Source organism: Lampetra fluviatilis, chromosome 29, assembly GCF_964198595.1.
Source record: "Lampetra fluviatilis chromosome 29, kcLamFluv1.1, whole genome shotgun sequence".
Taxonomy (NCBI): Eukaryota; Metazoa; Chordata; class Hyperoartia; order Petromyzontiformes; family Petromyzontidae; genus Lampetra; species Lampetra fluviatilis.
This window is the reverse complement of record NC_136303.1, coordinates 1,963,286-1,990,260: the sequence shown is the minus strand read 5'-3', so window position 1 is coordinate 1,990,260 and position 26,975 is coordinate 1,963,286. Positions and strand designations below refer to the sequence as shown.

Genomic DNA, 26,975 nt, shown 5'->3' with positions numbered 1-26,975 from the left:
TCACAATAACAAAAAACCCATCTGCTAACCCAACGGCGTGCTGTTTAACAGGCCAGAAACCTGCTGACGAGACTCAGAAAGTCGAAACTGGCCCCATGCGTCAGACAAATGAAGCTGCGAATCAACTCCGCCCGGCCACCGATGTCTCCCCGGTGCTGATGTGCCGATGTCATCGCATCTCACCGGATACTCATTTAAGGTTGAGTCGACTTAGGGGGAGGAGGGGAGGCCCTGCAAGCAGCCGGTTTTGAGGAGCGATATGTGGATTTAATTTTCCACGTTAGCCGTGGAGAATCAAATCCAGGCATCGCTCCTCGCATTGACACACGCACGCCAACTGTGTCAAGCTTGCCCAGCGGTTACGGACTAACCAACGAATGGATATAAAAGTCAGTTTCCGCGTTAAAACAAAACATTACCGCACCTGCATTGAAATCAATAGTGTAGGTCTCTTCTCGACTGTGCTGATGTAGCGACCTCTAACGGCTACATGGGTCAGGTGTCCGATTTCCAGATCAGCCAGGAGTTAAATTTCGATTTAAAGCTTTCGTGACTGCAGGGATTCATCTTCTTGGTTCTTTCGGTAAAGTCACGTAGAATGGAAATAATAAAATAATAAAAATAAAACATAATAAAATAATTCTCACGACGTTTCGGCCACAACGCAAGCAGCCGTCCTCAGGTGGAGAGCAGGTCTGTCGAGTAGACAGAGTCTGAATGCGGTAATGTTTTATTTCAGACTGTCTCCTCGACAGACCTGCTCTCCACCTGAGGACGGCTGCTTGCGTTGTAGCCGAAACGTCGTGAGAATTATTTTATTATGTTTTATTTTTATTATTTTATTATTTCCATTCTACGTGACTTTACAGCCAGGAGTTGGCTAGCGATGCCGTTCGTAGCAGCGCCCTCTAGAGAGAGGAAAATTCAACACCCCAGCGACGTTTCGGGCAATGCTCCTTCTTCATCGTACATCAATTATATGCCTTGTCTGTTAAGTTCACAGTGTTATTGACGAGTGTCTTGATTTTAGTTCACTTGGTTGGCAGCATTGCCAACGCAGTCCCACCAGATAATTAATCTTCCAAAAGTCGGGGCATTATCATTACATGATCGATACAATTCTCAGAATTGTTATTATACAAATAATAACGTACACATATTTGTTAACCAACTGCTGTATGAAGGCCTCGTCACCCCGTAACTGCCATGGAAGTTGTTTGGCCATACTACACCTCGTGTTAAGGGGCCGTTCATAAATGACGTCACGCAACTGGGGGGGGAGGGGGTCAGACATTTTTGACGATGTGTGACGAGGGGGGGGGGGTTGAGAAATGTGACGTCATATCAAAATGCGCAACTTTAAATAAATATAGACAACACGTTACACTTAATTTAATAGACTTTTTAAAATAAATGTTATCCTACAACATCAGAGTGCAGCGCCACATTACGCACTACAATGACAATAGTTTAAAGCGAATTAAAGCATGTTTTATTTTGGGGGGGGGGGGGGGGGGAGAGCTTTGTGACGTCATATTTGAGGGGGGGGGTCTGACTTTTTGTGACGCCGTGTGACGAGGGGGGGGGAGTCAAAAATCGTCAAAAATCGCGTGACGTCATTTATGGACGTCCCCTAAGACAGCTGACGACCGCTGCCCAACACGAATGGTTGGCGCTTCTGCTTGCGAATTTGCGGTCATTCGTCTGGTGACAAGTCAACGCAGACAACCGGTGGAACAGTCGGGACGGCGTTGTGGGGAGGCAGAGCGAGAGGAGAATAGGAATAATATTGACGGCATTTTGGGAATAAGAAAAAATAATCGATATTCATCGAATATTAGTTGCGTCGGAATATTTTATTGCGGGTGCGTTGGGCAGCAGAAACCGCAGGTGGAGCCACACCCCCCATCGAGCTCATTATCATATCCAGCAGCATCAGCTGCAGCTGCCACCCCACCTTCTACACCCATCATCATCATCTCGCTCTCTCTCGCAGCACGCCACCTTTAAAGGGGATACAGTACCCGGCACCCACAGCACACACAATCCCACAGCACACAGCACAGACAAGCACACACACATCTGACACACGCTACACGCAGACGCGCGTCTATTTTTAATGCCCCCCGCGTGATTTAATATCAGGACCCAACCAGACACTCACGAATACGCGTGGCTGTGAAAAGGAGAAGGCAGAAGGACACCAATACAGACACATGACACAGGATATTGGGGCAAAGTGCTGCTCGGCTTGAACACGTACACACACACGTACAAACACGTACACACGCGCACGGATATCCCTATCGCAGGTGTTAGAACCGAGGCGCTTGAACAGAGCTGCTGGGCTCGTGCGGGATTCCTCATCCTCCTGCTGCTGCTGCTCATTCTCGCCAGAGCCATGGCCGCTTGCTGCAGCGGAGGAGGAGGACTGATTGTTGCTCTCGCCTTGTGCCTTGTAGCCGGTACGTGTGGGTTCTACATCATCAGCATCATTGCATCCTCGTTGACATCAACATCATCCTCATCATGAACAAAACGAATGATCATCATCGTTTTCATCATCATAGCACCATCTTTGATATCATCATCATTATCCCATTTTACGTCATCGTTAATATCATCCTCATGATCAATCCAATGATGACAATCACATATTGCGTCATGATTATCACCATCATCACGACCAAGGCAATGCTAATACTGCTAATTATTGTGATCTGCATCGCACTCTCTTTGATATCATCATCCAATTTCACATCGTCATCGTCGTGATCATCAACATCATCCTCATCGTGACAAAACCAATGAGAATCATCATCACCATCATCCCATTTCACGTCATCATTATCAGCATCGCGACTAAATGAATGATAATACTAATTTTCATCATCTGCATGGCACTCTTTGATATCATCATCACCAAATGAATAATCATCAATGTTATGATCGTCATCATCACATCCTCGGTGACGTCATCCTTTTCCACGTTATATCATCATTATTACCAACGTTGTTGCCCGCATCATTATCATGCAAGTTTACAAAACATAATCATGAATGACTCTTTATTAAGGCAGTGATGTCGTGGTTATCATGAGCCCGTTTCGTTTAAATATCACGATCGCCACAGGACATTATCATAGTTCCCATCAACATTCTCATCATCATCATAACATTTCTCATCATCATCGTCTATCTGTTTTCCTAAACACGACCATTCCTGTAACAGAAAGTCGGGACAAGTGCTGTTAGCGAGCTTCTATGAAGGCCGCCAAGGCACACGAGGTGGTCATCCGCACTCGCGGCCGCCTTTGTCTCCCCAGTGCTGATGTTTACACAACCACACCGAGTACTCGCTGTAAGGCTGAGTCTACCTAGGGGAGGCTTAGGACCGGTCCATATATCGGTCGTGAGCGGGAATCGAACTGGGGTTGTCGAGTTGGAAGCGCATTGCGCTCACCACTCCACTACCGCTCCCCAATTTAACAACACGAATGCACATCCCCCATCACCACCACCACCACCTTCTCATCACAGCATCATGTAACACAAACGAGGCCAATCACCACCATCACGTGTCAATGTGTCACACTCGCACCACCGACTTCGCTATCGCGGCAGCTCGGGATGCAGGGAGATTGTTGGAGGCCACGGGGACATTTGCGCAGGAAGGGGTCGGGCTGCATTCTGCCGTGGGGCAGAAGGAGGGTCACGCCTTGCCTGCCTGCTGCCTTCATGCCAGCCAGGGGCTTTAGTGTGTGTGTGCGTTGTAGATGTGTGTGTTGTTGTTGACGATGCGGTTGCAGTTGTTGTTCGAGGTCGTTGATGATGAATGCTTATTCCAAAATACTGAGCCGTGTGATCACACAGAGAGAGAGAGAAGTCGTGTGAGATCTGGGATGAACTGGGGCGTCTCTGCAGTGGAAGATTCGAGGCGGGCGCAGCTGCCACTGATGATGTCTCTGATGCGCTTCCCCGATGCTGCTTGCTTGTGGTTATGTTTGTGATGTTTCTGCTGCTGTCCACTGCTGGCGTTGTTGTTATTGATTTTGTTGATACTGATACTGTACCGCATTGATTCTGACGCTGCCTCTGCTACTGCTGCTGCCCTTTCTGATATTGCTTCTGCTGCTGTTTCCCACCACGCTGTCCCCCCTGCAGTTTGTGTTTCTGCTGTTTCATTTTCTGCTGTTGCTGCTGTTGATTTTGAGGTGGCTTCTGCTGCTGATGTTTCTGATGCTACTGCTGCTGTTGTTGCTGTTTCTACTGATAATGCTTTTGATTATGCTACTGCTGGTGTTGATGGATATGTTTCCACTAATTCTGCTCACGTTACTGATGCTTTTTCTGGCGCTGCTGATGATAATGATGTTTTTGATGCCCTTTCTGATGCTGCAGCCAACTACTGTACTGCTGATGATTATGTGCCCGGGGCAGTTGATGCCACCGCTGCCGTTGAGATGCGATGTGAGAGATGGCCGGAACGACGGTCACGTGTTTTCTGAAGGCGAACGGATACTCGCCATGACATGTGATGGATGCTGGGGTGAGAGGTGTCCACCAGATGACAGTACAGCAAGTGGGATCATGAGCCTAGCTGTGCGGTGGGTCTTCTCCGGATACGTAGGTTCCCTCCCGTACATATGGAGCAAAGTGCTCATTGTTTATTTCAAAAGGAATTAACCAAACATCTCAGTGTATCAGAGACCTGAAAAATTGCCTTGAGACTCAGTGAGGCCTTGATGGAGGAGTAATGACACCTGGGTTACTCATTTTATCCACCCTGTCGGATGATTATGAGCGGACTATGGTAACTCGGTGAACCCATTGATATAAATGTTTAGTATAGCCAGTTACCACTTACGGTCTTCCTCAGTGCACTGCAGTCTCTATTAGCGTTACTAAGTTAGAAAACCTGCATCTTCATGCATCCTCGTCAAATCCATCTCATCTTAGTTGGGCTTTGGTCTCTGGCGGGCAGTCATCGCCACCATCGCGCCTGATGATATTTGTCCACTCATAGTCATCGTTGACGATAAATGCACATTTTTGACTGTTTCCATCGGTAATCTCGTTAACAAATCCTACTGCAGTGTTAAGGCGGGATAACGTGGGGGTGGGAGGAACAGGATGAGGCAGTAACTCTATCATTAGCCAGAGAATTTGCCAAATTGGCCGTAGGAAAAGCCAGCGATACGATAAAGCTGCTGCCAGGATTATCCGCGTCTGTGAAAACGAGCAATTGGAGCACCGAAACCGGTCTCTTATGATGCTTTGGGTTCAATCCTCCGGCCTGAGTGGATCTCAGGCAGCTCGTGACCATGTGAGAACACTGAGCCAGAATCTTTGAGGACCTGGGTTTGAATCCTGGTGCCAGGTGCCTCCTTTGGAGGGCTGAAGCCTGTATCAGGAACACTGACAAAGCTCATTCGAGCTACGACTGTGTTCGATCTGTGAGTTTCCGCTGTGCATATATCCATAGACGTGTGATGACACATTCATTGAAATCAATTCTTATAATTATCACTCGTAAATGGGAGTTTACCAAACATCCAAATATATCACCACAGTGCTTGGGCAATTGTTGGTGCCGGTTGTGGTTGCCCTCCCACCTAAGGGGGCACACAGGAGTAGCAAGCTCTTGATGAGATTGTGCTTGTGGCATTGGCAGAGGTGTTGGGGTCAATGGTGTTGATGTTGGTGATGGTGTTGGGGGCTGTAGTGGTAGTGGCGGTGGTGTTGGTGGCAGCAGTGGGGGCAGTAGTGGCAGTGTTCACAGTGGTGTTAGTGGCAGTGGTGATGTTGGATGTAGCGGTGCTGCTGTTAGTGGTGTTAATGAAAGGTGGTGGTGGTGGTGGTGTAGGCGGTAGTGGTGGTGGTGTTGGCAGTGGCATTGATAGTGGCGGTGGTGGGGTTGATGGTGGCAGTGTGTGTGAGTAGAAAGCAAGGAGGGTGTGTTTGGTTGAACTCTGCATATCCGCTCACTGTACGCTGTGTATTTTGTGCTGTTCGTCTTGTGTTTCTAGCTCCGGGCTATTAATAACATCACAGCTCCTCCGTGCAGCACCTGCCATGTGGTTTCCCTCTCTCCTCAGGGCTTGTTGTCGTGAATGAAGATGATTGCAAATGCAATGTTGATTGCCATTGCAGGGACTAACCAAGTTTGCTCAATTTTACATCTCACGGCTGTACAAGAGGTCGTGGGTTTCATCCTGACCCTTATGCCTGCGTAGTGGGTTCAAACTGACTCGCAGATGCACTTTTTGGAGGCAACACGTTTATTTACATCAACACACGAACACGAAGGGGTAACTGCCCTTTCACCGAATAACAACCTACGCTGGTGGTCCACCAGGCTAACGACACTAATTACACTCGGAGTAGCCACAATGGACGGGGACCCCAGCTTGGGTCCAGGTCCACGTGTTGATGACTCTTCTTGGACGTCGGACGTGGAACGTCGATTCTTCAGGATGACAACAGCAGCCGGTGCCGCGCAGGGCTCCGGCTTATCACCTGTGTGGCGGGGCTCGCTCCGCCCCGAGCCACGACCACCTTCTCCAAACCTCGAGAAGGATCTCCACCTGGACACGTGATCACCCCAGCCCCTCTTTGGGGGTCCCCGGGTAGATACCTCCGGTCACGTGTTCTCCGGGTTCAACCAGAGTGCCATGGCCCCCTTGTAACCCCGTACCGTGCTCGGCACTCTCGCCCTTTATCCTGTAAGGGCTGGCACTGCACGCAGAGCGTGGTGCCATCCGTCACTGTCAGTCAGTGCTCACCGAGCCCCGCTAGGGCTGGGACTACAACCACCTTCAGCGTTGTCTGCTTCTCCCAGGCCGGCTTCACACGGTGACATCCAACGATGTCACTACACCTGTATATTTTGAGTTTGCTAGTTCTCCCCGTGGTCACGTGGACAATAAAAAAATAGTTTAGTTGATAAGAGTAGTTCAAAGAGACAATTTAAGCAATGAAGAAATAAAGAAAGTAACAGGGGTCACCAATGTTGCCCCTGTTAAAGCAGAGGGTAATTGAGTGGGAATGGGCATGGCCAGAAACGACTGACGAGAGATGAGAGACGAAACTGTCTCCGGAGTGGAGAAGGAGAAGCAGCAGAGGGAACAAATGCAGCAGCGATGAGGCGACATCACAGAGTTCAGAGTTCAGAGGCCACGGCTGGACAGGGACAACTTGGGGAAAGGAGGGAATGGAAGAGGATAGGGGCAGGCCTTTGCCCATCAGTGGCAAGTGACAGGCTGCCAACAACAACAATAACCTCCAACACACGAAAACAAACAAAGAAAACCATCCGCTGTGTAGCTTACAAAGACTGTTGGGGTAAATGGTGTCAGTGAGCACCTAAAGACATTCATCCTGCTCATGTTCGCGTGAAGTGTTGGTCTCATAACCCCACAACCACCCCGAGTGCCAATCCCTACTGAGTGTGTGTGTGGGCACAAGGTGTGTGTCTCTCCTAGGTCCACTCAGCCAAAGCAATATTGTTTTGGGTTGTGTCAACAAACAAATGGTGGGGCACGTGGCAAGGGCGGTCAGGCAAGCGTGGTGTGCGTGGGGTGCGTGGTGTGCGTGGTGTGCGTGGTGTGCGATGTGTGTGGTGTGCGTGGTGTGCGTGGTGTGCGTGGTGTGCGTGGTGTGCGTGGTGTGCGTGGTGTGCGTGGTGTGTGGTGTGTGTGATGTGCGTGGTGTGCGTGGTGTGCGTGGTGTGCGTGGTGTGTGGTGTGTGTGGTGTGCGTGGTGTGCGTGATGTGTGTGATGTGTGTGGTGTGTGTGCCGGAGTTGCCTTCATAGATGCTCGCTCACAGCACTCGCCCCAACAGTCTAGTTAGCGAATTTGTGTGTACGTGCGTCTGTGAGTGTGCCGGTGAGCGGTGAGAAGTAGTGTGGTGCTTAACGCACTGCGCTACAAACCCAGCAACCCGAGTTCGATGCTCGCTCACAATCAGCAGCAGTTGTCAATATTTTAACCGGTACTGGGCCTCCTCTAGGTCGACTCGGCCTTAAACGAGTACCTGCCGCAGTGCGTGACGGTGTTCGTCGGTGCTCGCTGACGGCCCTCGCCCCCGGCATTCTGCGTAAGCTACAAGAGGATTTGGGGGGGGGGGGGGCTCTTTCTTGTCTCTGCTTGACGCAGCAAGCCCAGCGGAGGCCGTGTGCGTGGAGGTGGACTCCGTCGACAGGGTGGTGGTGAACGACACGATCAAGCTGACGTGCATCTCGTGTCGCAAGCGGCAAGAGCAGGACGCCTTTGTGGACGTCACGTGGACGTTCCAGCCCAAGGGGGAGAACATGACGGCCGTCGACGTGAGTCACGCCTCCTCGCTCTGCTCTCTCTCCTCGTAGTGGATAGAATGCGGCTAGGTAACAGCACACCTGTCAACCCGTACGTTTCCCCCCGTATTGTTGTACAGGGCAATTGAGTGTCAATGGGGGCAAAATAATACACTTAATCGGTGTGCTTTCGCTAAGTTGTCTCCGTCTGAAGAAGGATGTTTGTGTTGCGCCCGAAACGTCGGGATTTAATTTATTTTTTAAAATACCTACATGACTTTACCGAAAAAAACAAAGAGTATGAGCAAAATAATGTCTATTTGTTTGTGTTTCTCCCTTGTGATGGGACGTTGTAGGATGAACGTTGAGATTTATAAGGGGGCACGGGGTGACCAATAAGATCTGAGTTGGTCTGTAAAAAGGTAGGGCACTGATTAGGGGTTGACAGGTTTGTAACAGTCATGTAGTGATGATTATGACGATGATAAATACAAACATCTTCCATACACTACGAGTAGAAGCAGTAGTTTTTTCACGTGCAGAAGTGTGGCATGGTGTTGAGTGGCGCACTGGAATGGTGTAGTCGTGTACAGAAGTGGTGTAGCGGTGCAGTGTTTGCATGTAGTGGTGTGGCGTAAGGGTGTAGTGTGGTCGTACAAAACCTTGACCTGTCCTAGGTGCGTGCGGATGTGGTGATTCTTTCACCAGTTGACCTCGTGAGCGTGCGCCAATGACGAGGTCGGTGGCTGTGGAGACTGTCAGTGGTGGGCGAAGTCTGCCGTGTTGCAGGAGAGTCGTGTGTCCGGGGTTCGTCGGCGGTCGTGTCTGGCGAGTGTCTACCGGGTGGGTAGGTGTCGGGCGTGTTTGGCGAGGGTCGTGTGGATGACTGGTGAGTGGTGACGTGGGAGTGGCCGAGGTGTCTGGTGAGTATCTGGCGACGGTGCGAGGTGGCGAGTCGTGTCGGGTGTCCCAGTGAGTGTTGAGAATGGCGAACAGGGAAGTGGTGGGGCCAGTGGTGGAGAAACCGGTGAGGAGAGAATAGTTGGGAGAAGGGGAGTGAGCCGATGTGGAAGATAACCTCGTCTGTAGGATGGGCTGCCATTTAGTTGTTATTAGTCATTGTTCGGAGTTAAAATATAGCAGCTCATGTAAGATTGTTTTGCCAAGCAGATTAAGAAAGTCATTGTTAAATATGTGAGAAACTGTGATATTGGCAGCCTTACCTGATATCATCATTGGGTGCCCCCTTCAATGTTTGTCTATCATTGTAATTCCAAACACACGCCACTCTACGCCTCTTTTCACACTTTTCAGCGTCGCGTTTTCTTTTGTCGGTGTCCACCATGTGTCTTTTTTAACCACTGCACCGTTTTTAATTTTGTTTTTCAAAAAAGCATTTTTTGTTGAAATAAAAAAAACAGAAAGCAAAGCCAACAAAAACCACATGTCATCCCCTGCGTGCAGATCCTGGTGATGAAACGGAATGGTGAGAACATTAAGGTCGTGAACCCGCAGTTTGAAATAGGGCGTATACGGCTCGCTTCGAGCAAGGACTACCAGGTAGGGCCACTGCGATATGGCGATCCTGTGATACATTGCACGATTCATGTTCCGTGATTGATAATCATAACCTCCGTACGGTAAAAAATATATCATTTCGGGCATTGTTGGTGCATGCCTGTAATTCAGTACTGTGAGGGTAAGGGTTGTTGGATCGCACAAATGTTGCGAAACTCCCTTTCTGTAGGCGTTGAGGAGGAGGCATATCTTTGCTCACCAGGAGAAGGAGGTCCAGCAAAGTGCGGGCTAATTTCCATCTGTCCCTTCTGTATGGGATAGAGGGTTGTCCCCCCATATTGGTTGAAAACACCTTAAGATGCAGAGGATTGCAGAGCTCGGGTAATTGTTGGCCCCGGCTCACTGTCTGGTGGCTTGCCTTCCAGCTGTTGTGGTGCCTGAGCGATTATGAGATTGAATTTGCTCGAATGACGATGTTATACAACACGAAACATTCAGAAGATTTTATATATACAGCTAAATGCCAAAAATAAATTAGTGCTTTTAATAATTCTCGGTGTAATTGTCGACATGGGTTTTGTACGATGTCATTATTTTCATGGTTAATTTCACGGTTTAACGTGTAACTGAGAGCATGTGCGTTGTAAGCGTTGTAGATGGTAAAATGTGCAGTGATGTACAAACTGAAGGCCGATAACACTTTAATATTGTATATAGAGGACGACAGAGCTTGGGGTGAAAGATTGGCGCTGGCGTGCCACCTGGCCACCCTTCCCGCTCGTCTCTGGTTCCTCCTCGCACCTCCGAGTCGTTGTCTCTCTTCGAGAGCGAGCGGAAACTGTGCGGCGGGTTACAAAGTAGAAATTATTATTGGTAAAAAATACAACCTATGGCTGGCTCATGAATAATAATAATTATATCTCGGCGAGTTTGGTGATTATTTCAGAGGCTGGCGGTTTAAGCACGGCGAAATCCCTGGTTAATCCTGCAGGGATATTAACCATCAAGATACACCATTAGCTTTTAAAGATCCTGTCATGTTCTTCAAAAGACAGTCGCCCATCTGTGCCGGCGTCACGGTCCAAGTGCTTCATTTTTTATGCAATTTCTCTCAAATTGCTTTTTCATTGGGAAGCCACGTAGAAATATCGCTTTGTCCTGCCCAACTAATGCCCACTCGCTGGCCCGGGCTGCGTTCACCACCCAGTGCCGCATAGGGACAGCTGCCAATGGGGGTCCCCTACCGCAGGGCGCCCCCGAGTTGGCCTGCGTGGCAAGCGTACATTCTAAGTGATGACGATGGTAACGATGATGCTCCCCACTAACAGGAGGTGTCCCTCGAGATCAACGACACGAGACTCGATGACATGGGGACCTACCGTTGCCATATCTACCGCATCCTCGTGATGCCCAACGTCCCTTACCCCCCTGAGTTCCATCTGACGAAGACCATCCATCTCACCGTGCTCCCCGAACGTGAGAAGCTGCCACACCACTCGCCACGACGTCTTTGCACACAGCGGCTGGATTAAGGCCTCGGGCTTTAGGGGGGCTGCAGCGCAAGGCATGGGACTTTGATGGTCTCCACAAAAAATAGAAGCAATTTTGAAGACACTTAATGAATTAGAATCTTTGCGACCGTGTGGATAGGAACAACGTGTTGGATTACCAAGCCGTGGTGAAGAAAGAGCGAACCATCTTGCCATGTCGCGTGGTCTGCGATGCAGGCACGTGATGGTTTAATCAGTTGAGCAGCGGTGCGAACGTGGTGCAGTTTAGAACCTGTACATGTTTTACACTTGTTTTCATCTCTCATTCTTGGGCAACGCTTTTATCACTTTGGCCCGTTTCAATTGGGTAAGTCCCTTATAACAACACAACTTCATTATAAAATTTCCTTCATTTTGGATCTCCTATGTGAGCTTTAACTGCGCCAGAAATCCCCCATCACATAAAATGTGGTTCTACGCTTAATTTCGCTACGTGCCAGCTCTAAGAATTCAATATTGGTTTGACTGCCACGCAACGGGCGTTACTCTGTGGCAGAGCGGGTGAGAACGTGCTGCTCTTGAAGTGATCTCAAATGTAGCTCTGTGATGTCCACTTCTGCGGGTCGTTCTCTAACACGGAGACTCGTAATGCTTAGCGAGAAATCCAACTGGTTACTTCAGCTTATGACAACATGCCAGAGTGCAATTGGCATAACACCGGGGGGGGAGGGGGGGGGAATAAAACAACAACAGCAACAACAAGAGAGAGACCGTGGTTTTTATTCCCTGTTCGCTGTTGCGCAGCCTTCATGGACGTGACGGCAAAGGTGTCGGAGGTGATGATGTACTTCATGATCGTGGCTAGCACCGTGCTGCTCATCTTCACGCTCATCACGTGCTACAAGCAAGTGAAGCAGGCTGACATCGACAAGCGTAACAAAGTGTGAGTGTCACACCCAGCGATAACACACTGTGCACGTTATGCATTCAGAAAATGTGGCGAGGTGTTAACTCTCTTGCCTGGTGTGCAGGAGGTCGTGGGTTCGATCCCGACCCTGATGCCTGCTGCTGTATATTTGGAGTTTGCGTGTCTCTCTCCCCGTGGTTGCGCTGATTTTTCTCCGGGTCCTCCGGTTTTTCCCTGCACATTTTGAAACATGCGTTTCAGAATGTTTGCTATAAATTTGCACGTGAAAAGCCACTTTTTTGAGCTATAATTTGTGGCCAGGTCGCTTCTGAAAAAGATCTGTATATAGCTCAGTGGGCCTTACCTGAGAAAAATTGAAAGTTGTTTTAGTTTAGTTTTAGATTGATAATGATGAGGTCCACACAGACAGGCTCGTCCGTGCTATTGACGAAGGTTGGTGAACGTTTTACCTGCACGGCTTGAGTTCACGTGCTGGAATAAAACTGGGAGCATGTCCGGTATGACACTCCACATCAACGAGGGCAGTGTCGCAAACCCCATCGTAGTACGATCCCTCTCACTCTCCCGCCTGCGCTCCCCGCCCTCGCCAATCCGCTCTGACCAGCGTGCACTGGAGTACGGTCAAATACCCCCCCCCTCCCCCGGCGAGGCGTTGGAGAGGCCCTTATCCAGCAGCGGATGTGCGACGGGGTCTGTCGATGTTGCACACGCACGCGTGAGCATTCGCTCCTCCTTTTCCCCTCTCCCGCCTCGCCGCAGCACGGACCTCTTGGTCATCGCCCCGGTGAACAAGGAGAACTGCGCTGCGGAGCAGGCGGAGGAAGAGCTCAAGGGCAGCTCCTGAGCCGCTCGTGCAGCCGCCAGGAGCTGGGACGCCGCGAGCGCTGCTCTCTCACGGCACGGCGGGGTGGGCGCCGTTGGCATCGCCATTCGTCGGCTTTCCAATGTTTATTTTTTTCCTTCTTCCCTCCCCACACTCACACTCCCACGTATGAGATGGAATGCGTCCGAAAGGATGTCCACCGAGGTAGATGGAGCGATGAGATCACGTCGTGTGCAGGCGCTGGGTGATTTACTGTATCGCATGATCGTGAGAGATGACGACGACCAGGCCTTAATTTAGCAGTGGATTAAAAATGGTTGATGATAATGGAGCACGAAATATTCTATACAAAACTATTACTTGGAATTTATTCGAAAGTGTATTCAGATGCCCTTGAAAGAAACGTATCCTAATGACCTGGATAAAAAGGTATTTCCGTTAAATATTAACGCATTTAGGACATGGTGAATAGGAAGCATAAATTGTCTCCATCTGACGAATTCCATCCAATCACAGGCAGCGCATATCAGGTTGCTGTGAAACGGTGCGTAAAATTGCAGAAACATGTCACAGATTTGATCCAATCACAGACATCTTTAATCAGAAAGCACCTGTGGGGAAAAAGTCATGATTCAAAGTACACCAACACTAGTAAACCCTTCATAAGAGACAATTCTGTATTGAAACGATAGAAACTTACTCAACTCACAGATATAAAAACAAAGGTGATTTTTATTTAAATCAATAAAGCGTTGATTTCATCTGCTTATTACCGGAAACCCGGTAAATGTTATCACTTTTAGTCATTTTAATTCTATTTTGTATCCTCACATCATTTGATCTTTCGTTGACTTCGTAAGCGGGATGGAATTGCTTTGCCTCCCCAAACTTATGTTTATCTTTAAAATATCATACACGTGCAGTCAGCGACTTCCGACACGCGTCTAGTAGAGGGCTTCTTATTTATTAAGAGCACACAGGGCGATACGCTTCGTAACGCGGCTACCCCTAGGCTGTCCAAACACGCAGCCCATCTCCGTCCTGAGCTACGCTGGCTGGTTGACGAGCATAGCGGCGGCGACGGAGCTGCTCTTGCAGAAGAACAACCACGTGGTCGAAGACGAAGAGATGACGATGGCAGTGACGCAACCAGGACCCAGACCCCACACTAACAGCCCGAACCAGAGGTTCGATGCACCTTAAATCTGCCTGCCGTGGCCAAGCTCCACCTCTGGCCACGCCCCCTTTCTAGAACCTTCGGGATTGTTCCCGGAGCTTCTCGACTGACTCCACCCTTGACCTTTAACCCAGATACCCCCCTTCATAATAAGGCATTATGTAATGCAGCTATAACCGTAATTACCCTTACAGGCCGGCAGGTGTCACCCGGTCATTACACACGTATCAATTACATTAACATCATCTTCTTGGTTCTTTCGGTAAAGTCACGTAGAAGGAAAGTAATAAAATAATAAAAATAAAACATAATTAAATAATTGTGAGAATTATTTTATTATGTTTTATTTTTATAATTTTATTACTTCCCTTCTACGTGACTTTACCGAAAGACTTTACCGAAAGAACCAAGAAGATGAATCCCTGCAGTCACGAAAGCTTTCAATCGAAATTTACATTAACATCAGAAACATATTTAACTTGTACTACGCGTGCTATGCACACTACGCAGAGGTATGGTATATAAGCGGTGCTCTTTGTGTGGCTACGAACACACGCATAGCACTGGCCAGTCAATGATATCTGTATGGCTTAACAAGACTATATTTATCCAGAGCCTTTGTGACAAAGCCCAGAAAGCGATGAGCAATGAGCCAAAATATTTATGCACTCATGAGATATCAAAAGCAATCTGATCCGTAACTCCGGTTGCAAACCATACATTCGGTTTCATATGTTCATTGAAGATATTTCATGAACACTCTGGCCAGTTGGAGGTAGCCGGGAGTCGGAGACACTGAATGCCGGCATTGCTAAGAACCTGGGTTCAATACGAATCCAGCTTTCGACTGCCCGGGCCACAATGATTGCTATTAAAAAAACATTGCATCGTGTCGAAATGGGATTTTCACTTGATTTGACCAACATTCTAGTTCTGGTATGCAATCACATTCAATGCCACTGCCACAATAGCTCACCGTCTCGTGACTTGATACTGATAGTACAGTTGGAATACAATTGGGAAAGAGGAAAACGCACTTGGTTGTGCAGCTTGAGAGATGATCGTGTTCAGGGGTTTAGGTTCCATGAGTCTGCTCTTGAAATTCGAAGATGGCCAAGTCCCACTTGCCCATTTCAATCAAGTCCTACTGGCTCTTGATCACTGAGTGGCGGGTGAGCGGGGGGGGACTTGAGGGGTCGATTTGTTGGTGGCTATGCACACCTGTGACTCGGCGAGGGGCTGGTGGATCACGTAGAGATTTGCGAGACTCGCCGGGCCGATGACGTGGTGGCCACGAGATAGGAGAGCAAATGGGGCTGTGAACCCATCTGTGCGGACGTTTGAATGTTACCCCCTCCCCCTACACGTATGAGTGGGTTTTAATAATTAAGATGCCTCCGATGTGCAAAACAGGTCGTGGCCAAACGTCCCAATGCAGGATCTTCGATAAAAAAAAAAAGTATTGAGACTCGGCAAAGGTTTCCTGGATTTATAACTGGAATTATATTTGTGAGCACAGGAGTGGATTGCATGGATCAGATTCACTGGGGGTTTAAACGATACGGCTGGATGGTCTTAACTCGTACAACAAACGCTGACACTGAAGTTTCGTGTTCTGTTCTACGGCATGTGACGTTTTTTTTTACACAAAATACTTCTGCATATTCCGTAGGTTTTATTTTTAGGGTTGGATAAAGCTATGCATTGCTTGTAGTATGCTGGACACTCGTGCATAAAACACGTTGTGGCTGGGATTTTTAATAATTATTATCAGGGTTCAATTTCTCATGGGATATTTTCTGAGGCCCTATGCAACACCCAATTCCTGTGACCCCGCTCCACCCCACCTCCCATCCCTGACAGCGGATAGGGGGAGGCAGGGACATTTTACAGAGCTCGGGCCCAGACAGCTCCAGTTGAAATTAAGCCCTGATTCTTGTTCTTTAATAGAGCGTTTTAATATTCGTTGCTAATCTCGGAGCGAATAATGTCTGTGCTGCTCCTGCACACAGTCCATTGACAACGCACCAATCGCAAAGCAGAGACACCGACAGGGCTGTTTAAAAACACCAAGTGTTATCGTGTTAATGCTTTGCATATTATATACATATCTTGTTGGTGTTTAAGGGCACATTATACTACTACTTTGGTTCTCCCGCGTTGTGCTGCATGGCTCTCCGATGGCTTTTCAGGTTGTTCCGCCTTGTTGTTGCTGTTGCTGCTGTTGCTTCCAGCACGTGAAGTGAAATATCAGACATCCTGCCGATCGACACAGAATACAATCCGAAACACACATCGGAGAGCTAAGCGCACTGAGTGCGAGTAGATGGGATCGGAGGCTGACCTTGTACAATCCTTCCGAAGCTCAAGTTGTACTTAATCCCACGGAATGACGGAGTGAGTTTTGAATGTCATGTTTAATGCATGCAGCAGCACATATACGCATGTGTTGTACTGAGCATGACGTTTTTATTTGATGCAGTGTCATTAGAGCAGTATTCGCACAAAATACGTTTCCAAAGAAAAACGGCTGCGACGTTTTCTGACCGCATGCAGGGAGAGCTGAAATATGAGTATCGATCTGAGTATGAGTGCAGTGCTAACCAGGTCGCCGGTAGTTTGGAGTACGTGGCACGTGCCTAACAGATACAACCCATAGCGAGAGGGATACTGGATGTGGTGCGCCGGGCGTGGAAATATTCTCCCGGAGCCCTGGCGCTAACGGACACAATTCGACGTTCCGTGCGGGGTGACTGCGCCCTGACTCGAGTCCTTGTGGGAAAGCGACTGGCCTGCATGCGTGTTGCATCGGTACTTTTCATTTGCTCGTTTGAATTATTTACTTTCTGCCAACAAGCCTTCAAACGTACACGTCATTTTAAATGGACCGCGTTCTCTTGGCAACCGTTTCACCGTTTCCAATGTCATGACGTTTTACAAATGCCGATTAAAGATGCTGTTGAAACACATCAGGTCGCAAATGTGTGTGCTTGTGTGCGCTTTAAGCATCATCCAACACTGGCTAAAAGTGCTTGCGGCAGAACTAGAGATCACAGCCTTCGTGCATATGCGAACTATCAGCATTGCTTGAAGTGCATTGTGTTCCTCTTGTCTTAGGCCACCATCACAATAATTGTGTGAGCAAAGTGTTAACTGCAATGGTGGTCAAAGAAAATGGGACCACAATGCATTTGTTCAGATTTCTGTGTGTATTTGGAAACGTGTGATTTTACAGCCTGCAATATTCTGTTAAGATGGGTATTTATCGCCATTTATGGAGTTGATAACTCCAGATGCAGTCCGGACAGCGGGTTCTGATGTTTTTTTTTCATCAACTCGAGTTGGTGTCAGAATTCTGGCCGAGGTGGAAACAAATCACCAAACGTGTTATTGAAAATGCTGTAGGTAACAATAACTTAACGTTTCATTTTCTCTGCAAGTGTTGGCATTTTGCTCATGTATTTCTGGGAAAGTCTTTCTCGGAAATATTTTTGAGAAAAGGCCTGCCAAGTAGCTCTACCAATCAATGGAGATATCACTTTTTTGTTACCAATGGATATCCATTCCACTCGGATTCTGGGAGAACTCAGGCTGACTTGAATTGGCACTCCGACCAAAACTAGGCATTAGACGCAAAGTGCACCGAAGCAATCGTTTCCTGGCGAAATGGCCACGCACACGTGCTCATTAAATATTGACGCAGGTGCAATGGAGCGTGTGTAATTTACTGAGCCTGAGCAGCGGTTGTCCGGCCTTTACAATGCCTCCAGGCAATAGTCCACATCGCAAATCAGCCATGTCAGCAGATCCACCTACAGCCCCTCAGTCGACTATTTGGACCCCTTTAAAATGGCAGCCATAATGACACCCTTGCCCCTTGAGGACAGGAAACCCAGCGTGGCACAGCTGATGATCCCATTGATTTCAACTCGCCCCTTCTGTCACCTCCAGTCGAGCGGCACAAGGGGGAACGGAGGCGAGACTTTTTCCCCAACTACAGTCGTATTTATCATATTAGTCGAGTAATCAAAGTGACAATCGCTAGAGCCATAGATTACTTAAATGATAACCTGGCTTTATCAGCATGAACCCCAGGATCACCACAGCCTTTAATGGTGTGAAACAGTGGTTAAAAACTGGCCTGGCAGACGCTTTCATTGAAAAAATGAGGCAACTGGAAATTTGTACTTTACGTGCAGAAATAAGTCCATTGAGACCTGATGAAGTGGAGTTTTTTTATGAAGACCTGGGACTGAAACAGCAAAATGCAACAAATTCAAATGTGTAAACATTGAAATTGGTCTACATGATGAGCATTGCAATGTTTTATTTGGTCATTTATAAAAAATGTCAGTCGGGGCATATATGCATGACCAGGGAACTGTTGTGTAACAGTTGGCACACTGTGCAATGAATGTAATGATTCCAGTTCCAATTCCCCGCCACGCGAAACATCGGTGGCGAGAAATATCTGAACCGGTCCTGGGTCCACGCCCCCGTCATCAAACGGCACAGACCAGCAGTCACACCAGCCCCGTGACTGGACGCGGCATGAGAGGCCTTCATTCAGCAGTGGAGCTGTCCCTTATTAATATTATTTGCAGGACGGCACAGCATTCTGCAAAAGTACTTGCGCACAAAGACAAGATGATTAAAGTTATGCATGTCGCCCACAATGATGCATCATTTGTATATTGTTGACATTCTATACACAAAACTAATCGTCTTGTAAAAACATACAGTAAGTGGAACATTTGGCAAGCAAAACTGGTGCATGTCCATACATCTGCTCGTAAATTATTAATTGCTGAAGTGTGCCTCTCGCTGCCATCCATTGTCCCTGGCGCTGTCCCCCCCCCCCGCCTGAGTCTCGCACGCTCAGCTGGCACTCACCGCTCGAGCCAAGGTGGCTACGCACATTGGGCGACTCAACAAGAGGGCGACTATAATTCATGTATATCGTTTATGAAAGAGGAGATTAAATAAATCCATTGAGACACGTGAAACACTGCCGCCTTTGCAAGGGCGACCCGGGTTAAATCATAACTTAATATTAATACCGCTCCCCCCAGTGGCAGCTATCCCTGTGAGAGACAAGTTGAACGCAGCACTGGCCAGCTCACTGACATTAGCCTGCTAGTAGAGGGCAATGTTGCCACGTGGCTTCCCAATTAAGGTAATTTGCGAGTACTTGATAAAAAAAATTGCCAAATTTTGTCTACGACGCTGGCACACAAGGCCTGCTCTTTTTTTTTCATAACATCACGGGATCTTTGAACGTCTACTACTGTGAAAGCAGACGGCGCGCGCTACACGGTTAACACTGCCGGGTGTATTAATCAGGGCGGTCGGCGCGATATCGAACCGCGACGTTCTGCACCAAGCGGCTGAAGCGCGCTGCCGCCGGCTTTCGGCGTGCGTGTCTCCCGACTACGCGGCGTGGGCGACCCTCACGAAGAGCGAGAGCGACGCGAGCCCCACCGAGCCCGTGTACGCCGACTTGATGGCCAGGGTCATCCAGCCGCTGGGCGCCGTGGCCCACACCAGCAGCCTGCAGAGGTGGCGGGGGGGGGGAGATGGCACGAGCGAGCGTTATTACGGGGCGTTGCTTGCGCCTGCCGACGTCGCCCACATGTGCGTGCGTGCGTGCTTATACACGGTGATCGATGTGTGGATACCCCCGCACGCATACACACAAAAACGGAGACATTATAGAGAAGACAAACACTTCAATTTAAAAATGCATCTCTCCCACCCGGTGGTGGAGAATATTTGAACCAGTCTTGGGCCTGCCCTAGGGAAATTCAGCCCTAAATGAGTGGCTGTAAAGACACAAAGCACAGAGGAAGCTCCATCTTTGGAAAAAAGCTGAGCAAGCATGTTATTTTACAGTCAATTCTGTGGTTCGGGGTGTAAACGTCAGCATCGGGGATATAAAGGTGTCATTGTTCTGTGTACAGATTAGGAGCCTTGAGAACAATCGGTATGTAACCTAACACCATTTAACAAACACACCCAAAACACAGTAACAACAGCTGCCATTTGCCACTGAGCTGAAGTGATATCCTCACTCTGCTTGGGCCAGGCTAAGTGCACTTGGAGATGATGTGAATTGGCAAAGGCTAGATGGGAGGCCATGTGATAAACCCCAATGCTATGATTTAACAGTATGCATGAAGGTTTATGCAAATATTATTTGTGTAAAGAAAATTAAGCTCACAACACATGCATGCAATCGTAACCGTAATAATACATTATTTTAAATGTTCAACTTGGGCTAATTGAACCAACGAAAATGCTACAAATGAGTCAGGATAAACAAGAAACAACACAAATAAGATGGCAAAAAGGCCTTGATTCTTGAATAGATTCACCACTATGGATCATTATAATATTCAATCACTAAGGTGAATCGTTACACCCAAATCCTCTAATATAGCAATGCACACACACACACACTGAAAAAGACAAAAATTCACCATATAGCCAGACTGCTGGTGCCAGTCTCCTGTGTTGTGTAAACTATAAGACGGATCTTTGTGCGTGTGTAAACATCGCCACTGAGGAGACGTGTCCCAAGAGTATGTATGGCGCTATGGGGCATTTCTAGATTTGAAGCTTTCGTGACTGCAAGGATTCATACTCTTAGTTCTTTCGGTAAAGTCACGTAGGTAAAAAATGAAATTAAAATTAATAAAAATAAAACAATAAAATAACGACGTTTCGGAGGCAACACAAGTCTCCGTCATTAGGTGGGACCGCATAGAGGTACACATCGACGACGACGACGAGGATGATGATGATAACAATAAGGGCAGCTCACTCGACGAGGAAGTTGCGGTAGACGGCGAGCGCGAGCAGCGCGGAGACGATGGGCGTGAGTCCACGGGGAAGATCGTACCGCGACCACATCCACACCAAAGCCGCGGCCGCCACGTAGTGCGCCTGGGGTCAGCGACAATGGTTATCGATCTCGGGTCAGTGAGGAGAGGTGCAGGGACAAGCGCTATGGGCAAGGCTTGGAGATACAACACAATAAAGCTGAGCTATCTGATTCATCCGAATAATTGATCGACTGCTCTACCATTTAACGGTTCGATACTGTCCACGCAACCAATCGGGCAACACGAATACAGCTGTGGACCGCTGGACGGGAGGTGATGGGCAGGGGTTGCTGACATCAGCTTAGGCAGCCGTCTTTTAGGAGGGCATCCTACCTTCGTGATGCAAGTAATTCACCACAATAAAATGAGTCTATTGCAATTTTTTGTCAATTAATGGAATAAATCTACGATTACCACGTGTCTATATTGATTCTCATCTCAGCTGGTGGTCCTAAACAGGGGTAAAACTAATATATACATCGATGGTATGCAAGATGACGATGGTAGCGATGGTATTGAAGGTGACGGTGGTAGTGACTGCACTGCAGGTGATGGCAATGGTGAAGGTGGTGACTGTGGTGATTAAGCGCGGACTCACGAGGGTGATGTTGGAGTCGAGGCTCATCTGGATGTACTTCCAGTCGAATTCCATTCCACGGGCACCCACCCAGAGCGGGACGAATCTGGTGCAGCACAGCAAGTGCGCTGGTCAGTAGGACGCTCTCTCAACGCACTAAACGGAGCGTACACTGGCGGAAAATGCACAAGTCCTGCCCCAACTGTTCACCATGACTGTCATTGTCTTGAATTTCAATTGGCTTACATTCACGTGATCACACATTTTTACAGGCTAACAAACCTATGTCTTGCATTGTCGATGTTTTTGTTTATTCAGGCCACCCCTCTCGAAGCAAAGGGCACAGACATTTGGGGAGTTGCAAGACAGGTGATGACAATGACAAATACATTTTTCGACGTAACCTCATAATTGGGTTATTAAATCCTTTATATTAAGTTCACTTGCTTGCTTGCTTGCTTACGACCGTGCAAATCTTTCGGTTGTTTTTTAACCCACTTCCGGTGATCCAATCGAGCTGACATTTTGCACACAGACTCGTTGTGCGTAACAATGTATTTTCGTGAAAATTTTTTTCAAAAATGTTAAACTTTTTAGGAAAAAATTAATTATATTTAATTACCAATTGCTTAATGGTGGCAGCCATTCATCTGACCCATAGGTGGCAGCCATCTCAAGCCAGAGGACGAGAGGACTCTAGCCGCTACTCATATAAAGGATTTATAGTGAAAAACTTTGTTTTTACGGGTTAATTTTTTTCTCATCAAAATGCTCATGACACTCCTGCTAATTTCCCGGTCGAAGAAGCCCTCACCGGGTGGAGATCAGTTCCGCCGTGGCCCAGCCCATGGCTGCCACCATCACCTTGTACTCCCCCTTGCCGGCATTCTTGGCCATGATGAGGTGAAGGCCCAGAAGGTCACCCAGGTCAACTGTCGCCTTCATGAGCTCCTGTGCAACATACATCGTTCACGGTGCCAGAAGTTTGCAGCGCAGAAATGGGTGCATTCCACAGACAGATTTGGTGCACTCTTTGGATTCAATGGATATGTGTTGAACTTTTAGTTTTATCACCTCATATGCTTGGTGGGTTTTCTCCGGGAACTCCAGTTTCCTCCCACATTACAATACTCAGTTTGGTGTTTTAACATCTTAACACCTGTTTTGTTGCCAGAAAAAATGGGAAAACCTATTCTCATTATAATTATCATTATTGTATCGTTATTATAAATGAACTACCATAGCACGAATGACGTGCGCTCAGATGTGAGCAGTTATCGTTGGCCCCTGGCAGTGTGCTCAAGGATTCAATACTTGGGGGCTGGATCACTTACCCCAATGAAGTCAAAGCCGCCCGCAGTTGCCCCATCAAATGTTGGGAAGAAGGTGGCGAGGAACAACATCTGTGATGAAAACAAGTCCATTTGTTATAGACCTTTTAAAGAAACTATTAGAATACTGATTGAAGCCGAAAAAACCAAAGTGCCTCTGTCCATGAGTCTGTGATTTCCTCACATTTTTTACAACTACAAAATCAATCACCATAATACTCACTACAAAGTTCACCAATACCAAAATAAAAAAAATGCTGTACGCTGCATACCAATCACAATATTTTAGAGTGTGCATATTATAATCTAATTGCAAGGGTGTTAGAGCAGGAAAACTCAACACGTGTCCTTTTCTCTATGTATATGCATAGTTCCATGCACATATTTCTTTGTAAATCCCCTAAGATGGTGTTCTTCCAACTATATGTCAGTGGACCACATCATAAAACTACAATATTCTGGTGAGTCACGTGACGTCTTATATTATAACACATGGTGTTGTGACATCATAGCATCTGTACATGTCAGCAGGTTTCTGACATATATCTCTTAATAATATGTATTTCATCTCATTGATCAGTAAATCTTCATGCCTTGGTGAGCCATATCTCTTTAAGGGTTACTTCAAGAGTATTCGCAGACCACATATAAGCCAGTGGACCACCAGTTGAAGAATCTTGTTCTAATACGATTAAGGCTCTCTTCACATAATCACTTGCTAGGAGGCTAGGACAGCCAATTTCATACCTCACAATCGCATACTTCCTTCTGCTAGAGCCCACAATGATTGCACAGTCGACACCCCTCATCCGACTTCTGCTATTAGTTTCCCAAATAAACGCCAACCCATATCCTGAACTCAAAGACAAGATTACACAATATATTTGTGACTATGGTTTACTGCCCATGTTAAAGCATGGTATGGCTACTGGTCTATCTTAGAATATACTGTCATTGCATGCAGAGGATACTCAAACAAGCAACGTGAATGTTCAATGCGACAGGAAAGCACTTGAGATGTGATCAGGAAATGACTGCAATGCATGGGGCATGTGAGTAGAATGGAGAAAGGCAGGTTAATGAAACAGGCTTTAGATGTAGACATGTAAAAAGTCACCCCCACCGCCTACAATTCAATGAGTTGTGACGATATGGAGTCTCAATCTCATCGGATAATACATTTTCAGTTAACTCTTTTGTGCACGCCATGAGCCTAAATATGATCTCGTTTTAATTTTGGAGCTTTCGTGACTGCAGGAATTATTCTTTGGTTCTTTCGGTTAAGTCACGTCTAAAAATAAAATAACCGAAAGAACCAAAGAATAATCTCGTTTGTAAAATGCACTGGCCTTTGTCAATCCATTGATGGACTGAGGCTTCCCCTATGCCATTAGTCATGGGAATTGTTTGATCATACTTCACCAAGCAGTGTTACCTATAGCCAGGAATTAATGGCACTGCCAAAGGGCAAACTCTTAACAGTCATGGGACACTGGAGTGGAAACTTTGGAGGCCACACGTTGACCATAAAACAGTTGCAAAATAAGCGATGTCAAGGTGTGATGGTAAAACTGGCATTGTCTCTAATGACTTATAGATTTTTTGACCTGTCAGCAAGCCAATGTTTCGTCATTTTTATTTTTTGTCATCAAATAATTGAGGGGGGTGGTCCAGGAAAAACTTGATAACCCATTCCAGCTTTATTGAAACACTTTATAATCCACTTTTAAAAAGTACGCATTGCATGATCTCCCCACAAAATGAAGTTCATGTTTCTATTTTATCTGCCTACCGTCAACAAAAGCCTGCTTTCTTTCAAATTAGATTGTGGGTTTAGAAGGAAATATATTTGTTGTTAATTCCAGGATGCTCCTCAATCTTTTGTGGTCACATCTCCCTTCTTACCTTACACAGCTGTACGAAAAGGTAGGTGGCACCTGCCTGCACGCACCTCCAGAACGCATTGTACTCGGCTCTGCAAACGGCACGACCAGGCAATGAATGGCATTTTAGTCCAAGGGCCACAGCAGACATGAATGCTTCAAACTTGATGAAAGTGAGAAATGTTTGGCTCATGTGCCACTTCACGAGGCCACAGACGTCCACCGGCTGTCATCCTTCTAACCATGGATGTGGGTCCTCCCCAAAAACCTCTTTTAGCAGTCTACTGGATATCTGTGAAAAAAGAGCTTTATACCTCATCGGATTCCTCCAGAATAAATATTCGGATTTTTTTAAATCTGATTCAATAATCCTCATGAAATCGGCCATGTCAGCCCCAACTGATCCGTGACAACATTCTGTGAAGCTAGGACGGATTGTTCCAAGTTGTTCGCGTCTTTTCGCGGATAAGACGAGTGACCGAATGTATTACCGGCATTTATCTGTGGATTCGTCGGCTGGAAATGGCAGCTAATTCAAGATGCTGTCGACTAAGGGGACAGAGACGCCGCAAACCCCAAATATACAGCAGCAGGCGTCAGGGCCGGGATCAAACCCACGACCTCCTGAATACCAGGTGAGGTAGTTAACATATCCTAGCAACCGTGATGATACGCAAACTCCAAATATACAGCAGCAGGCGTCAGGGTCGGGATCAAACCCACGACCTCCTGTGTGCCAGGCGAGGTAGTTAACATCTCCTAGCCACCGTGATGATGAGAGAGACACGCAAACCCCAAATATACAGCAGCAGGCGTCAGGGTCTGGATCAAACCCACGACCTCCTGCATACCAGGCGAGGTAGTTAACATCTCCTAGCCACCGTGATGTTTGTGTTTCTCCCTTGTGATGGGACTTTGTAGGGTGAACGTTGAGATGTATAAGGCTCACGGGGTGACCAATAAGGTCTGAATTGACCTGTAGTAATTGATAAGGGGTTTACAGCTCTGACAACCCTCACGATACACACGGGGTGGTGACTGTGACGGGAGGCCCTCATCCAGCAGTGGATTGACCAAGACACCTGTACACACACACACGCAGTAACTCACAGGCCCGTGCACTTGTACGTGATGAGGTAGGGGAAGTATGACAACGCGAAGCAATTTCCGAAATGAAATAAAGTCATGGTGGTGTTGGTGGCTGTTTGTAAGAGTTGGTGGTGATGATGGTGATTGTATTAAAGGTGATGGTTGTTGGTGGTGGTGGTGAAGGCCGCTGGTGGGAGGGGCGAGTTGACCTGGAAGCACTTCCCACTCTCGGGGTTCTTCCGGCGGAAACTGAATATAAAATATAATTTTAAAAAAACATAAACATACATTTCCAGTTCTAGATTTGAAGCTTTCGTGACTGCAAGGATTCATACTCTTAGGTTTTTTCGGTAAAGTCACGTAGGTAAAAAATATATATATATTTATATTATTTTTTTAAATAAAAATAAATAATATAAAAATTCTTCTTATTTCTATTTATTACTTATTTTTGAATGTGCAAAGGAAAAAAAATGTTCGGGGTCAATTAATCGCGGGTCACAAGACATCTGGACCACCCTGTACACTATAAATCTCACTGAAATTGTTCTTATTTCATCGGAAGACCTCACAGTGAAGTTGCTTCGTGTGTCATTTTACGGTCATAGAAATCTATACATTTGAAACCTAATTATGATTAATATTGACTTTTAAGCACAGTGCGTGGGCGGAGGTCACGTGACTGCGGGAGCCCCAACCGCAGACCCCCCTCCTACCGACCCCTCCCCCACCACCCCCGACCCCCCCTCCCACCACCCTCGACCCCTCCCCCATCCCCGCCCACGAGCCCCCCCCACCACCCCCCCCCCACCACCCCCCCCCACCACCCCCCCCTCCACCCCCCCCCACCACCCCCCCCTCCCACCACCCCCCCCTCCCACCACCCCCCCCCTCCCACCACCCCCCCCTCCCACCACCCCCCCCTCCCACCACCCCCCCCACACCCTCCCCCCCATCCAGTTTGCCCACTGGATGTGACG

At 47.5% G+C, this 26,975-nt stretch overlaps 2 protein-coding genes across 2 annotated transcripts; one reads left to right on the top strand and one right to left on the bottom strand.

Moving 5' to 3' along the window:
- The first annotated feature begins 1,644 nt into the window (after positions 1 to 1,644).
- LOC144942941 (sodium channel regulatory subunit beta-1-like) lies at positions 1,645 to 17,164 on the top strand. Its single transcript, XM_078869988.1, has 6 exons — positions 1,645 to 2,465; positions 8,159 to 8,328; positions 9,760 to 9,855; positions 11,142 to 11,289; positions 12,108 to 12,246; positions 12,991 to 17,164. Exons 1-6 carry the CDS (start codon positions 2,402 to 2,404, stop codon positions 13,073 to 13,075), a joined length of 702 nt encoding a protein of 233 aa, XP_078726114.1. The 5' UTR covers positions 1,645 to 2,401; the 3' UTR covers positions 13,076 to 17,164.
- Positions 17,165 to 18,909: 1,745 nt separating this feature from the next.
- Positions 18,910 to 26,196, bottom strand: TMEM147 (transmembrane protein 147). Its single transcript, XM_078869989.1, has 7 exons — positions 26,017 to 26,196; positions 24,929 to 24,998; positions 23,027 to 23,095; positions 22,507 to 22,643; positions 21,714 to 21,798; positions 21,055 to 21,176; positions 18,910 to 19,782 (listed from the first exon to the last, which is right to left on the bottom strand). The coding sequence occupies exons 1-7, from the start codon at positions 26,091 to 26,093 to the stop codon at positions 19,662 to 19,664; spliced, it is 681 nt and encodes a 226-aa protein (XP_078726115.1). The 5' UTR covers positions 26,094 to 26,196; the 3' UTR covers positions 18,910 to 19,661.
- Between the last annotated feature and the right edge of the window lie 779 nt (positions 26,197 to 26,975).

Coding starts and splice junctions, on each gene's coding strand:
- LOC144942941 (XM_078869988.1), top strand. CDS start 2,402: ATGGCCGCTTGCTGCAGCGGAGGAGGAGGACTGATTGTTGCTCTCGCC. Junction 2,466..8,158: donor CGCCTTGTGCCTTGTAGCCG/GTACGTGTGGGT, acceptor TGCTTGACGCAG/CAAGCCCAGCGGAGGCCGTG. Junction 11,290..12,107: donor TCTCACCGTGCTCCCCGAAC/GTGAGAAGCTGC, acceptor GCTGTTGCGCAG/CCTTCATGGACGTGACGGCA.
- TMEM147 (XM_078869989.1), bottom strand. CDS start 26,093: ATGACTTTATTTCATTTCGGAAATTGCTTCGCGTTGTCATACTTCCCC. Junction 24,999..26,016: donor ACGTACAAGTGCACGGGCCT/GTGAGTTACTGC, acceptor TGCCGTTTGCAG/AGCCGAGTACAATGCGTTCT. Junction 21,177..21,713: donor TCGACTCCAACATCACCCTC/GTGAGTCCGCGC, acceptor CGCTGACCCCAG/GCGCACTACGTGGCGGCCGC.